Source organism: Mercenaria mercenaria, chromosome 16, assembly GCF_021730395.1.
Source record: "Mercenaria mercenaria strain notata chromosome 16, MADL_Memer_1, whole genome shotgun sequence".
NCBI classification, from domain to species: domain Eukaryota; kingdom Metazoa; phylum Mollusca; class Bivalvia; order Venerida; family Veneridae; genus Mercenaria; species Mercenaria mercenaria.
Window position 1 is genome coordinate 57,666,619 of NC_069376.1, and position 15,049 is coordinate 57,681,667.

General features: G+C 33.2%; 1 protein-coding gene across 7 annotated transcripts in view; it reads right to left on the minus strand.

Moving 5' to 3' along the window:
• Positions 1-668: 668 nt before the first annotated feature.
• LOC123541184 (uncharacterized) overlaps positions 669-15,049 on the minus strand; it is a 31,921-nt gene continuing 17,540 nt past the window's right edge. For 3 of the 7 annotated variants that reach the window (XM_053527179.1, XM_053527181.1, XM_053527180.1), the window contains exons 2-6: positions 7,411-7,510; positions 6,514-6,714; positions 2,654-2,725; positions 1,427-1,474; positions 669-1,253 (exon numbers count right to left, since the gene is read on the minus strand). In XM_053527179.1, coding sequence (XP_053383154.1) covers positions 1,161-1,253; positions 1,427-1,474; positions 2,654-2,725; positions 6,514-6,714; positions 7,411-7,449 — 453 coding nt within the window. In that variant the 5' untranslated portion in view covers positions 7,450-7,510 and the 3' untranslated portion in view covers positions 669-1,160. Of the gene's footprint in view, positions 1,254-1,426; positions 1,475-2,653; positions 2,726-6,513; positions 6,715-7,360; positions 7,511-14,495; positions 14,653-15,049 lie in introns of all 7 variants that reach the window. The other 4 variants (XR_008367902.1, XM_053527178.1, XM_053527177.1 and 1 more) reach the window with 3 other exon arrangements.

Sequence of the window (15,049 nt, forward strand, 5' to 3'; positions counted from 1 at the left end):
AAACTTAAAGTTTCAAAAGGTTTTAATTTTATTGTAAAAAAAACCCAGATAAAGCAGTTATCCAAATAGATTTTATACATATCAACTGTATCCCTTATTTCCCACATATATAACTTGACTCTAAAGTGCGTTCTGTACATATCAAGTGTATCCCTTATTTCCCATAGATATAACCTGACTCTAATATGCGTTCTGTATATATCAAGTGTATTTCTTATTCCCCACATATATACAAGATATAAGCTATTTTAAACATTCTGTTACCATGGTTACTTTAAACTTTAAGAAAAATAGGGTACCATGTGCTTGGTATTTTGATAATAATATTACCCAAATATTCCATGTTGGTCATTAACAAAATGGCAGTGAAGCCGTTGAAAACCCCTTTTTCATACATAGTTGTTTAAAAATGAGAGAAAATGCGTTACCGTGGAAACACGAGCCCCGCGACATACATGTATACATTTTAAGCTTATATTAGAAAACTAACGCACATACTAGTAAAATTATCAATTATGCAGACTTCTACGGATAACAATGAAACCAAAATAAACTGAAAAGTGTTAAATATCCGTATTTTCCTTCATCTTTCAATATAAAATACCTTGGGGTCATGAACTTCAAACCTGGATAAAATTGTAATCAAAATATAACTAAAACACTAGATGTGAATTGCATTAATTAATACAATCACTATTACACTCTATATTTGCGCACTTACATACATACAAAAAAGCCCGTAACAATCCTTGTACATTAATCAATTTAAATATGTTTACTGTCAGATTCTGTAAAATATAAGCTAAGATTATAATACAAAATGTATCTTAATAGGTTAAAAATCGTAACTAGATGTGTTATATTATTTATAAGAAATCAGTTCTTGTTTTAAAATATCAAAGCAGGTTTTGACAGACAACCGTAAAATACTCCTATTTGTAAAAGATACTTTAAATTTGTCTTTCTTTGTTAAGGCTGTGAAATGTTCAAGATTATTCGAAGCATATGTAAATAGACTTTCACACAAGCCATCCTATAAAATAGTCCATCAAACCGCGGAACTCATTTACCACCTGATTAGTGCAAAAAGGGCAAATCGTTTAATCAACATGTAACCGTTACTGTTAAGATAAAGTATGTGTTGTAAATCATAATGCTTTCTAATCTTGTTTTCGTTGCTCTTGTTTTTGTTGCTCTTGGTTTTGTTGCCCGTTCTTGTACAGGTTCCAGTGTACCGATATTTGCCAAAGTATCTAAAACAGAAAAAAATATCAATTTGTAAATGTATTTCATTTTTATCCTTATTTGACATAAATAAAAGGTAAGAAATTTTTAATAAAATTCAAAAATATTTAAACTTTATTACACTTATTTTTAATATTTTTATGGATATCAGATCCATAGAATGATTACACCACATACTAACCAGAAAAGTAACCAAACATGTCAGTCTAGCTGACCACACTGACCACATCTGAAATACAGATGCATTAAGATATCAACTATATAGCGAATCATATCATTTTAGGAAGAAACGGCATATAATACACGCTGCCTCGACTTACTTGCGAAAATATACATAGCATATACATGTAGCATGTCAACATAATGTCTATCGCTGGAATTATACAGTATTATGACATAGAACAAAATTGTGTTTTAACAGTTGTTCTTAATTAGTAATTGAGGAATGTATCATTTCATATATAAAACACTTCATTTCATAACAATGATACCGCCAGCTGAAGACTTATTATAAACAGGCTCCGCTATACAAATATATCCATGTACAAGCTCTTAAAATGAATTTCATGAACAGTAGTTCTAAAATTGTTAAATGTCATTCTTATTTTAATATGTCCTCATCTTACGTCAATGACTTACTGACATTAAACAAATTATCTCTTGGACTGAGCTAACTGTCCTGGACTGAGTTAACTGTCCAGTGGATTACTTAGTTAATCATTTAAACTATACAAACGGACGAAAGATCTGACAAAGCTCTGACTGAAGAAAATAAACGTTTTGACTTAACCCTTATCATGCTGGACACGATTGATTCTGTCTTGCGACCAGTGTAGATCATGATCAGCCTGCACATCCGTGCGGTCCGATCATGATCTACACTGTTCGCTATTCAGTCAGTATCTTTTTGGTAAGCACCTCTTTTCACGTTTAATGGTCCAACTTGAAAGATGGACTAGTTCAATTTAGAAATTTAGCAGGGTAAGGGTTAAGAGAAATATTCTTCCGACGTTTTCTTATGTAAGCAGTTTTATCGAAATTTTTTTTTAAATATAAATAGAGGACAGTTGACCTGAAGATAAAGTTTTGAGCTATTCATTTCGAATGTATGTCAGTATATTACAAATGTAAATAGATTAAATGAATGAAACATCCTGATTTAAATGTAAAGTATATATTTATGTTGATATATGAAAACAACATCCAAATTCGTTTATATTCTGAAACATATTGCATTGCATATTAAGTATCAACAACTGTAGACATAATGTAAGGCAGTATTTCAGAAAGTTGAAATAAAACGCATCAAAATTTTTCTGTTGTTGCATAAATAACGCTTTTTTAAAGTTTTTTTTTTATTGCAGGTGTTACTAAAAATACCGTTCTCGGTGTATACTTTGAACTATACCTCATTTCTTTGAAGAATGATACTGTTAGTATGCCAAACCAGACAGATAAGTAACCAAGAATTCCAGCAGATCTGAAATAGAAATGATAGAATTATGCAACTTATTAACTTATATAAAAGTAACAAGATTCATATACTCAGTGAAACCGATAACATAATTCATATAAAAGCCAAAGCGGCCCTTTAAATAGAAACAATAGCTTTATTTAATGCTTAATGTTGCAGTTTCTATCTCATGAAAACTATTGTGTCTAATGAACTACGAAGAATTGTTATTATTATCAAAAAGAGAGCACATTTGCATGACACATGGAAATAAACGTGTCAATTATGCAATAACCAATATATCTTGCTATCCATAACAAGATTTTAAACTGAAAAAACATGGACATTTGTCAATACGATGTGATTAGCTTCTGCCTTCAACGTTTTACATTACGTCAACGTCACCTACTTTGGCGTGTTGCAACGTAAAAATCAACCCTTTGATCATTGGACAAAATGGTCAATTTGTTTATCTTTTAACAATGTAAAGACAAACATGTATTTGCTATTTCTATCCAGCGACGGCAACCGATATCCGTACAAAACTTATCCGAATATGAGCTTCATGAACAGTAGTCACGCTTCGTTTGGAACAGACAAATTTCCAACATTATACCTTAATCTGTTATGCATCTGCATTGCGATTATCTTCTTGAATCAAATTTTACAAATGCTTAGATGGGGCGTTTTAAAGTCCCTTTGTGTATCTTTACTTTTATTTGTAGCAACATGATCACAAATCATACCACGTTATTATATATGTTTGGTGTTCAAAATGTAATGCTTTGGAATAAGAACATCCATTTTATAAAATTACTGTAGGAAAAAAAATGTTGTAAACATTTCTAATTATTAGAAGTACCCATATACGGTAGGAAAACCTGCACATTTAAAGTGTCTAATGCAAAATATAGGGATTTTCCGTTTTGGCGGCTATTTTGACCGCCATTTTGGATCTTTCAAATGATTTTCATCTTTGTTATACATTGTATACATTTAATGTTAATCTAGTTACCCCTAGTAACAAAAATAATATATACAATAATAATCCAGTCCAAATCTTGTATAATTTAGGAGATAAGTCAATTTTCAATTTTTGCCGGTCATCTTGAATATTTCAAAATGCTCAATGATGACAAAGTTGCATCATCCAGTTTTTATGAAGGTACATGTTGTAGAACCTTTTTATGTAAAATATTTTGTGCATACTGTACTTTGAGGTTAGGTAGCTAATTGGCATTTGGTATACTGACTACTTAGTTTGAATGACCTAGCTTTTAGTAATAATCATTATATATAAAAATGCAGACAGAACTGTTTAAACACTTAAAATACCTATAATTACTTTACTTTAATGTATATCACTATTACACTATGTAAATATCTGGGCATAAAATAATTAAACTGATTTGGCTAGAACTCAGGCAATAGGAAAGTTCTCAATGATACTCAGACTAACTGTGATTGATCCAAATTGCAACCGGCAAAAGTTCTGACATGTTTTAAATTATTCTTAATCTACATTTTCAGTTCTTGAGACTTTGTAATTTCTGTGTAAATATCTGAGTCTGTCGTACATTTTATATGTTACAGAAAAACAGTACACTGACTTTATGATAATTCAGATATCTAAATAGTTTTTGTAATAAATTTGAACTGAACAAGCCCTGCTCGCTATTTTCCAAAAAACCTCACACATCGCGTTCTTGATGGCATATCTTTTAACAGAAAATCGCTGTATAAATTTCATGACTTTTTAAAATCAAATTATTTACATTGGTATACTGTTTCAGTGCTCGCTTTGATATCTGGAAAATCATTTCGTGATATTACATCTGCTGGAGTCTAAATTTCAGTTTCCAAAACTCTCGGGATTCACAAAGTAAATACTAGGATTGTTCAAATATGAATGCATCTAAGCACATAAAAATGTATCCTTGATAGATTTCAATGAAAATTTTATTTGGTCCCCTCGAAGTATTTACCTCAAACAGATATGCAAAGTTTCAGTCTTCTAATCCAATCCTTGAAGGCATTTTCATAGTCTTTTCTAGGTATACTATGAAGACACTGGAATATTGCAGAACCGAGGTGTTTGCGCTGCACAAATTTTCGACCAGAAAGGTATTTTTTGAGCTTTGAGAACAAAAAGAAGTCACACGGACAAGGTCAGGCGAATAAGGAGGGTGAGGGAGCACAACAACCTTTTCCTGCTTCAGAAAGTCTTGTACAATAGACGCCTTGTGCGATGACGCATTGTCATGTAGCAATCTGACATTGGCAAAACCAGTTGCTGGTCTTCGATTTTTGAAATATTTCTTCAGTTTTCGAAGAACATTAGTCTTGTAAAATTTCGCATTTACGGATTTGCCTTTAGGTACAGCAACCTGAATGTCAGGACCCTGAGTTGTGAAGAATATGGCATACATTACCTTCTTGACACCCATAGTCCGCTTTGCAATGCATGGTCTTTGCCAGACTTTGTTGCCCATATTTTGTTCTCAATCTTTCGTTAGGGCTCAAAAAAGTGAACCCATGTCTCGTCACCAGTGACGACATTTGCGAAAGACCGTGCATTGTAATTTTGAAACTGTTTAAGCAACAATTGTGTGCATTGCACGCGTGCCCTTTTCTGCTCATCTGTTAACAGATGGGGAATCCATCTAGCACAGATCTTTCTCATTCAATTTTTCAAATTACGTTTCAGAATTGTATGAGCTGCTCCTAATGAGATGCCAACCATACTAGCTATTTGCCTAGCGGTGTATCTTGCATCAGTAGCAACTATTTCTTTCACTCTAGCAACCATCTTGGCAGACGTTGCTGTTTTCGGCCGACGGCCATGTGGTGCATCTTCTGTTGAAACTAACACACATTTAAATTTCTTAAACCAACGGATAACTGTCGAAAAAGACATTTCATTATGCCCATAAACAGAACATATTTCATCAAAAATGTCTTTACACCCTATGCCAAGAATACAACGATTCTAATATAGGACCGTATTTCAACGGCGTACGCTGACCTTCTTCCAACCATTTTTGTATTAGTATTATAAGTATACACGAGTAGGCAATGTTTAGCGAGCGATAGACAGAGCTAAAGTGAACGGAATTTAATGGGTGTGGTATCAATGTAAAGCTAACATGTTTATCTACCCAATAATCTTGATTTCCTCGTGATTTTCGCATTATTGAGCGAGATAACGTTCTAGATGCATTCATATTTGAACAATCCTCGTATTCCAACAGTGGATATTTGATAATTTAAATGATTTATATATCTTTTGTAAGTGTTTGAGAATCAAGTTAAATATTGGTTAGAAAACCAAGTATTCAACGGGAAAAAGTTGTTTCAAGATATATGAATAAAACATTTACATGTTTTTAATTATATTGTTTCTATAAATCAGATAAATGTTTCTAAATAAAGAACATGGCTGCTAACTTTGAAGAGATGCCATACACGTAACTATGTCACTGTGTTTACGTAAATTTTTCATTTTATTACGACTAATGTTGTTAACTGTGATACTTATTGCAAGGGAAGCAACCCATGCTCACCGAAAGGTAATATATTCTTCTTTCAACCTGTATAAATCGACAAGAGGTTCTATACCATCATGTTTATATTCAGTGACACCATTCATTCATTCATTCATGCAGTTTGTAATTTTCATCCAAACTTGACATAAGTGATAAACTTTTCATCCGCGACTACTGTTTTGGTTTTATATAGTGCCAGTACTTGCATACAATTCTTCTCAACAGAGCTACTTAGAGCTTCAAACAGGTTCAGTCAAAACCGATACTTACACATGCCGCCAGAGGCTTGTATATGCAGTAGTCAATGTTCCATTTAAGACTTAACCATCCACCGAGGAAATGGAAAATGACCAAAATGAATAAGAGTATTCCTTGGTTTGTAAGTCGTGCATATTCTGCGTTCTCGTGTTTCACAGGAAAGTATAGGTACATGCTCACCACACTGATGAGCAAAACGGGAAGGCCTGTTATCTGTAAATGTACAAAATTTACTAAAACATTGACAGAAATGACAGTAAAATTGTCTTTCAAGGATTTATAACGAAGTAAATTAAGTAAGTTGCTATAAACCTTAGCATGCCATTAAACGAAATTAATAATAAAACGAGACGTTTGGATGAGTCTTGGAATGTGTTAGGTATAAGTTTATAAATGGGAGAGCGGTGCCTTTGAGTGATAATGACCCTGGAAGTAGATAATAGCCCTCATATAGAACATTTACACTTTTCTCTTGACCGACACGTAACAGATATTTAGGACTGTTCATTTGCATCGAAATTAGAAATGCATAAATTTCATACAAGAAGTTTTACGACTGAAAAGGACCGTTACTACAAATGTTTAAATGTTTATGTGTTTTTTTTTCAGCAGTATCGGCCTCCCTTGCTAGGCACCCAGAACAAAGGCCAGGTAAGTATCTGTTATTTGTAATACAGAAGGTTTTTTTTATTCTGTTTCAGATATTGGTAGATATTCATTTTTAAACATTAAATTGTCTGCTTTTATAAGGAGAAAAAGAAAATATATAACTATTTAGTTATTTGGTGAACTAAGCTATCATTTCATAGTGTAAATATAATGAAAAGTCAAAATTAAAACTATTAGCATTATCACTTACCAACGGTCTAAATAGAAACGAAAATGCAGGTATTAACATGTAGTACATACAATAAAAAGGATCCTGGGTTTCTTGTTGTATGCTTCCATCCTAGTACTTCAAATATGTTCCCTATATTTTAGCCAAGTACCGTCCAGTCTTTTGACGACACTTGAAATAGATTAGATATAATATACATGTATTTACATTCGCTCTATTCTTTTCCATTGAAAATTGTGACGTTCATTTTGTATGAACAGCAAAAAGGGAAAGGCGCCAAAGATACTACTTAGTGATAACGGGCCGCTGTTTTGACGGCGTTCGCATATAGTCAGGGAGAACGTGCCTTAGATGACGTCGGAGTTGTTCTGTCTGGTGAACAGAATGACCGAGAAGCTGATTTTAAATGCAAGAAAATGTGTGCAGTATATAATATAATCTTGTTTACAAATGGAAATGAAATATAATGTACATATAAGACATTAATTAATTTTTCGGAGTTCATGCGATAGGAATTTGCAGATCCTATTCTGTCGTTCGTTTCGCATACAATTCTTCCATATAGGGAAACCATTAAGCTTGCTTCCGGAAGGATGGTGGTTACACACATGTGCCCCCACATGCCTGAAATACTTATCACAGCGGCACCTGGTGTCTTCCTGCACCATCAAAAGATGGAAAGTCGCCATTAGACAATTAGTTTTGTCAGTGTGACGTTATACGAAACTATTTCAGCATTGATACTCATTCGCTTCATTTGGCAGAACTGTTAGTGGGTTTGAATTAAGGTATTAAAATCACGTTCCCTATCATTTAACAGTTTCAAAATCAATAATATCATCTATAAGAAGATGTTTTGGAATCATTGAATGTACGAATGAAGCAAAACAAGTGCATATTTGGTTTGATCCTATGTATTCAAAAATGACAATGTGGAGTACTACCAATCACGACCCCCACCACTCTCACACACACCGGTTTAAGCGGAATTCTATAGCACAGATATTGAATGGACACCAAAACCTGCTTTGATATTTCGTCCGATTCCTAATAATGCCAAATATTTCCTTGCTTCATTTATTAAGAAAGAACATTTGGCTATGTAGTTGCCATCTTAACGGAACAGTCTTTTTCTTTCATACTGCACTTTAAAATATTTGATTTATTTGAAGTATAAATTTCCTTTAGAACAAATAAACATATGTGATTGTTTCGTATTTATTTCCAAACTCTGCAAAAGGTTTAACAATGTGCTAAAAGAATTTCAAATGTGCCTATGCAGATTAACATAGTGCGATTTAAATTTGATAGTGTACATATATATCGCCAAAAGATGTGTATCTTATAAGTATATAGTTGAATGTTGATCAGATAAAATACATTGCATTGTTTATTATAATTTATAGTTTTATAATTTATGGTGAAAAAAAACAGTAAAACCATTTTACTTCGCATTAGATTTAAATTATATCGAGTGTTTGAAAAGCAAAATAAAGTTCTTGATGCTTTTGCTTTCACTAAGTGAACACATTTTATTTCAAAGAGAATGATTAGTAATGTTTCTGTCGATGGAAGTTACACAGTTTAAAGGCATGTATAGATTCTGATGCAGACAGAGAGATATACTAAATTTACAAAAAGTGCGAGATTTTGAGCCTACAGCAGTAAGAAGGGAAAGTGACTCACCAAGAGGTGTGGTTTAGGGTGTTGGGGTGGGGTGGTGCTGGAAATTATCACTTTATTAGATTTTAATACAATATTTAAAAACAATTTCTAGTAGTATGTTCATAAGCTATTTTATCATTTTATTTACAATGATTCCGGCATGTATTTCTAAGATATAGCGTACCCGATGTCAACATTTCAAGTCTCAAAGATTAACAGTTTATTATTTCAATGACAATGGTACGACCTCATAATATTTCTTTTATGTTCAAATATCACCATCTGTTAATCTGAAAAATAACTGAATTACTCTAATTAAATATAAGTAAAATAATGAAAAAAAAGCATTACTGGTAAATACAGCCCATAGTTTTAATCAGTTTAGATATTGTTAAATTCCGTGAAAAATCATACAGTCGTATCGATTCAATTTTGATCTTTGCCTTTTGAAAGTTAGTTAAAGGTATATTTGAAATTTTTACGTTCAATTCGAATTAGTCCCGCCCGCTGAGCTCAGTAGGGAGAACGTTGGTCTACGGATCGCGGGGCCGTGAGTTCGATCCCCGGGCGGGGCGTGTGTTCTCCGTGGCGATTTGATAAAGGACATTGTGTCTGCAATCATTAGTCCTCCAACTCTGTTCCATGTGGGGGAAATGGCAGTTACTTGCGGAGAACAGGTTTGTACTGGTACAGAACCCAGGAACACTGGTTAGGTTAACTGCCCGCCGTTACATGACTGAAATACTGTTGAAAAACGGCGTTAAACCCAAAACAAACAAACAAACAAACAAATCAATTCGAATTAAGCCATTTTGTTCATTTTTTTTTGTAAATATGATGTCAGACTACGCGTACAATCTGGCGGAAAGGGCCATCCTTGCTATTATTACACCAACGTTGTTTATACGAGAATAAACGTTTTATTTCATCCCATTTAAAAGATATATTGCCTGTAGATATTATATTCAATCTTTAAATACTAAACATAGCAAAGAATATGCAAAAAAAACCTACCCTGTTTACTTTGTCAGCGATGAAATAATATATGTAAGTAAGTAAGTAGTAAAAACTTTATTTTTAGAGACAACGCACTTAGGTAATCCCAATCTTCCAAGAATGTCTCTCTAAATATACCTGACGTATCACTGACATGACGACATTATTAAAAATAAACAGATAAATATCACACATGCATATAAATAAGATATGTAAAAATAGCTTGTTTTTAACAAATATCATAAATTTTACCATGCACTGATTTATTATCGATTATACTTCAATACCGAGAAATGGTAACATATTTTAGAATTCTTATCTTAATCACTGAAGAATAAGCAACTTGTAATTATGCAAAATATATTCTCTGTCATTATGAGGGGCTTTAGAATAACGACAAAAATAACGGAAGAGAAGCAAGGTTAAAATACAACCAACAGAATAACTGAAGAATAACAACCTGTTGACGAAAAGATTAATTAGTTTTATGGAATTCTTTTTTATCGTTAGAAAAGCACGTGCAAATAACATGAGATATCGAAAACAAAAAAAAAAACAAAAAAACATTTTTTTGTTATTTAAAGACTAAAGATACTTTTAATGACCTATACGTAAACTTTGAACATGAATATGAGAAAACCTGTTACAGATTTCTTACTTTCCTTTCAATTTTTACTGAGATTGATCTTAACCGCGCCTTTAAGCCGAAAACAAAATATGAAATATTTGAAATACAAAAATCTTGTTTTAAAAATAAGCTTTTTTCCGATATTGCTTATAAAAATGTAACATATCAGTTTCACACATCGTTTTGAACAGAGTTTCCTTAAAATATTAAATTGACCTTTAACGTTATGACTTTATGTAACTATCTACTTTCGAAATTTTCAAAATTTTCTAAACTGAGATCAAATCGATTTTAAAAACGGGAAATACTCTAAAGTGGATGTCTCTCTTTAAAAAAAAAAACATGATATTACATCAAAACATGATTGCGTACGTGAAAAAAAACCTTCGACACACCATCGACTTATGTCCTGGGTTTCCCGTATTTTATCTTATCTTATCTTCATGCAAAAACATAATTAAGATTTAAATTATTGACTATGGAACCCAAAATATGTACGGTTTAGAGATATCAAAAAAAAACTCTAACATCTACTTCGAAATGAATTTATAATAATTTTATCAAGTAATTATTTGTTGAAGTTTAATACAGTATAATCAAATTATTTCTCTCTGAAAACTGTAAAATGTCATTGATATATCGTACAAAATCGAACTAATTATTAATTTTCAAATTTCGTCATAATCTATTCAAGAAAATGTAATAGTTAGCCTGCTGGTGGCAAGTGATTCTGCCTTTGCAACCAGTGCAGACCAAGATCAGCCTGCAAACCCGTGCAGTCTGATCATGGTCTGCACTGTTCGCTATTCAGTCAGTAAATTTCAGTGAGCACGTTTTCAAATAATAAATGGTATTGCTCAAATTGAATTATTGACAAATCCATTTTAACAACAGGGTCGTGATGATCATGGATCGCTCACCCGAGTAATATGAGCTACATGTTTCAAATGTCAAACTGATTCTAAAATATTAAGAAAGTAGGTCAGTAGGTCACATTCATGGTCACTGAAAGTCAGTTTTAAGATTGGCATGCAAAAATGTATTTGTAATCCAAATTTCAGGGCTCTATCTTAAAAAAAAAAGTAGGTCAAAGTCAAGTGACCCCTAATTACTTGGGGTCATCAGGTAATTATAATAAAACAGTATAGGAAATATGATCAGAAAATATTAAAAGTATATGTTCCTATATAACTCATATAACAAGTGATCCCCGGGACAGGGCCTCTTTTCACCCCAGGGGCATAACTTGAACAATCTTGTTAGAGAACCACTAGGCAATGCTACATATCAAGTATCAAAAGCCTAGGCTTTGAACTTTTAGACAAGAAGATTTTTTTTAAAAAATCTTATATAAGTCTGTGTAAAACTTGGGACCCCCCGGGGTGGGGCCACTTTTCATCCCAGGGTAATAATTTGAACAATCTTGGTAGAGGACTATAAAATCTTCTTTTCAAAAACCACAGGGCCTAGGGCTTTGATATTTGGTATGTTATATCATCTAGTGGACCTCTACCAAGATTATTCAAATAATGCCCCTGGGATGAAAAGAGGCCCCGCACCAGGGGTCCCAAGTTTTACATAGACTTGTATAAGAAAAAACTTCTTGTCTTCAACCACAAGACCTAGGCTTTTGATATTTGGTATGTAGCATTGCCTGGTAGTCCTCTACCAAGATTGTTCAAATTACTACCCTGGGATGGAAAGAGACCCTGCCCAGGGGGTCCAAATTTTATAAAGACTTACATAGGTAAAAAACTTTAAAAATCTTCTTGTCTGAAACCGCAAGACCTAGGCCTTTGATATTTAATATGTTGCATTGTCTTGAAAGTTTTCCCTATATAAGTCTATGTAAACCATGTGACCCTCCAGGGCAGGGCCATATTTGACCCTAGGGGGATAATTTGAAAAATCTTGGCGGAGGACCACTAGATAATGTTACACACTAAATATCAAAGCCCTAGGCCCTGTGGTTTGGGACAAGAAGATTTTCAAAGTTTTCCCTATATAAGTCTATGTAAACCATATGACCCGCAGGGCGGGGCCATATTTGGCCCTAGGGAGATAATTTGTACAATCTTGGTAGAGGACCACTAGATGATACTACATACCAAATATAAAAGCCTTATGAACTGTGGTTTTGAACAAGAAGATTTTTAAAGTTTTTCTTTCGGTTGCCATGACAACTAGAGTTCTGCGTGGAATTCAATTCTTTGAAAAATTTTGAAAGGGGACCACCCAAGGATCATTTCTGTGAAGTTTAGTGTAATTCTGCCCAGTGGTTTTCAAGAAGAAGATTTTTTTAGAAATTGTTGAAGGACGCACGACGGACGACGGACATTGAACGGTCACAAAAGCTCATCATGAGCCTTTAGGACCGAAGCGAGGATATTATCGCAAATATCCTGGCAATGGGTTCTATAAAGAGTTTTCCTGCGAAGATTTAAATCGAGGTCTTTGACTGTATTGTCTTCGCAAGAAAGCCCGAGGTTTCACACAACGCTATGATATTTGCGATAATGCACGAGTATCTGTTTTATCGCGTGAAAACAATAATTTTTGGTCCAAAATGATATAGAATTTTCAAAAACAAGAGTTCCCCACTGGTAGCCCTAAATGTCATATGAGGTATTGTTTGCAATACTTTTACTATACAGCGGAATGGGAAAGACTTTTACTAATATATAATTATAATCACAGTTATTTCAAAACTATAATTATATCATGTATTATATCATAATATTATATAATCCTCTGCGGATTCCTCCTCCTATACTATTATATATATATTATAATGTATTACACATTACAAAGAATTGTGCATGTGCAGATCTGACATTGTACACCTCTTGGATACATACAACACAAAGTTCCAATATTCTGTTTCACCAAAACACTTACCGGTGGTATCTTAGATTGAATATTCAGGTGCAGTTATTCTTTCCTAACATGTTTTTTTTTTACATTTTAAAGTTTTTTATTACATTAGGGTATATTTTTCAAGAGTTCTAAGGTGACCAGTTTATATGTAATTATTTCTGTACAATTATGGTAACATTAACTTCTGTTTCGACTGAACAATGTCGTATGAAAGGCTGTTGAAAATACACATTAGGGCAATACTATCCTGTTTTTCTTAACTAAGTGAACTGCTTCAATATCTGATACTGTTAACTTCTTAGATAATAGAAATCGTCCCAACCGCAGAGGAATGTCATATTTTTAACAAGTTTCCTTTTGTATTGTGTTTAAAGGACAAGGAAAGCCTGACAATAAGTTACTCAAGCCTTTCATAACGCTAAAAGAATTTTTAAAATCGGACCACCATTGAAAAAGTTATGGCAGTTTGAAATTTAAGAAAATTACTGATCATGGAGGCAGCCATTTTGTGTGTTGACTTCATCAATAAAGGTAAACTTTACAACTATGCTGAATACAATACACTCGTTTTCCTTTTCAGATTATGACAATATGTTAGTGTTCTGCAATAAGAAAGCCTGGTGTTAATTAATTGGTTTCATTTCAACTGCATGCAGGCAAACCCATTAGAAATAAATTAGGTAAATTAAATAGGCTTACTAATTTTCACTGTTTTGTTCTATCTGATTTCAGTTTTTGTCAACTATCATAGCATTTCTGTTCAGAAGGTAATACAAGAAAAACTGAGAAAATTCAGGAAAGAGCACTTAAGATTTGTTTATGAAGATAACTCGTCATCCTATACAGAACTCTTCATGAAAGCCAAATTACATTCTCTACATATAAAGCGTATGAGAACAATGGCACTGGAAACTTCACCAGTCCTGAACAATCTTATTCAAAAACATTACAGTCGATATAGTTTTCGTTATTCTAATTTGTTACAGATACCTCAAGTGAAATCTACTAAAGCTGGTAAGAACTCTTTTAGGTATGCAGCCCCGTTACTCTGGAACTCTCTCCCTGAATCCTTCCGCCTGTCCTGTACTTTTGGTCAGTTTAAATCAATGATGTGAAATTGGAATGGTAAAGATTGCATATGCTCAGCCTGTCACAAATAAACAAATTCAAACCAACATTGAGTCATGGACTGCATGCTTAAAATGTCTGTTCTGTGTTGTTACTGTTCCGATATATGTGCTGTATGTTCTTCTGTGTTTTTATACCAGTCCGTATTCTCTCAATATAATATGTACTAGTGACTGTTACATTTGGTGTTGCTTATATGCTAGCATTATTTTTCTTGTCTTGATAAAACGTTCTATTGTAATATACATGTATATATGTTTGAATGTCTGGCATATGTTTGTCCATTCCTGCATGTATTGTGCCTTCTGTTGCTTTTGTTCAGTTCAACGTTTTGATACACTTGCTTTTTGTGTTACCTGTAATGCTTTTTATGTTGCTTTTAAGTTATTGCTCATCTCCTATCACTGGTGCCTTTT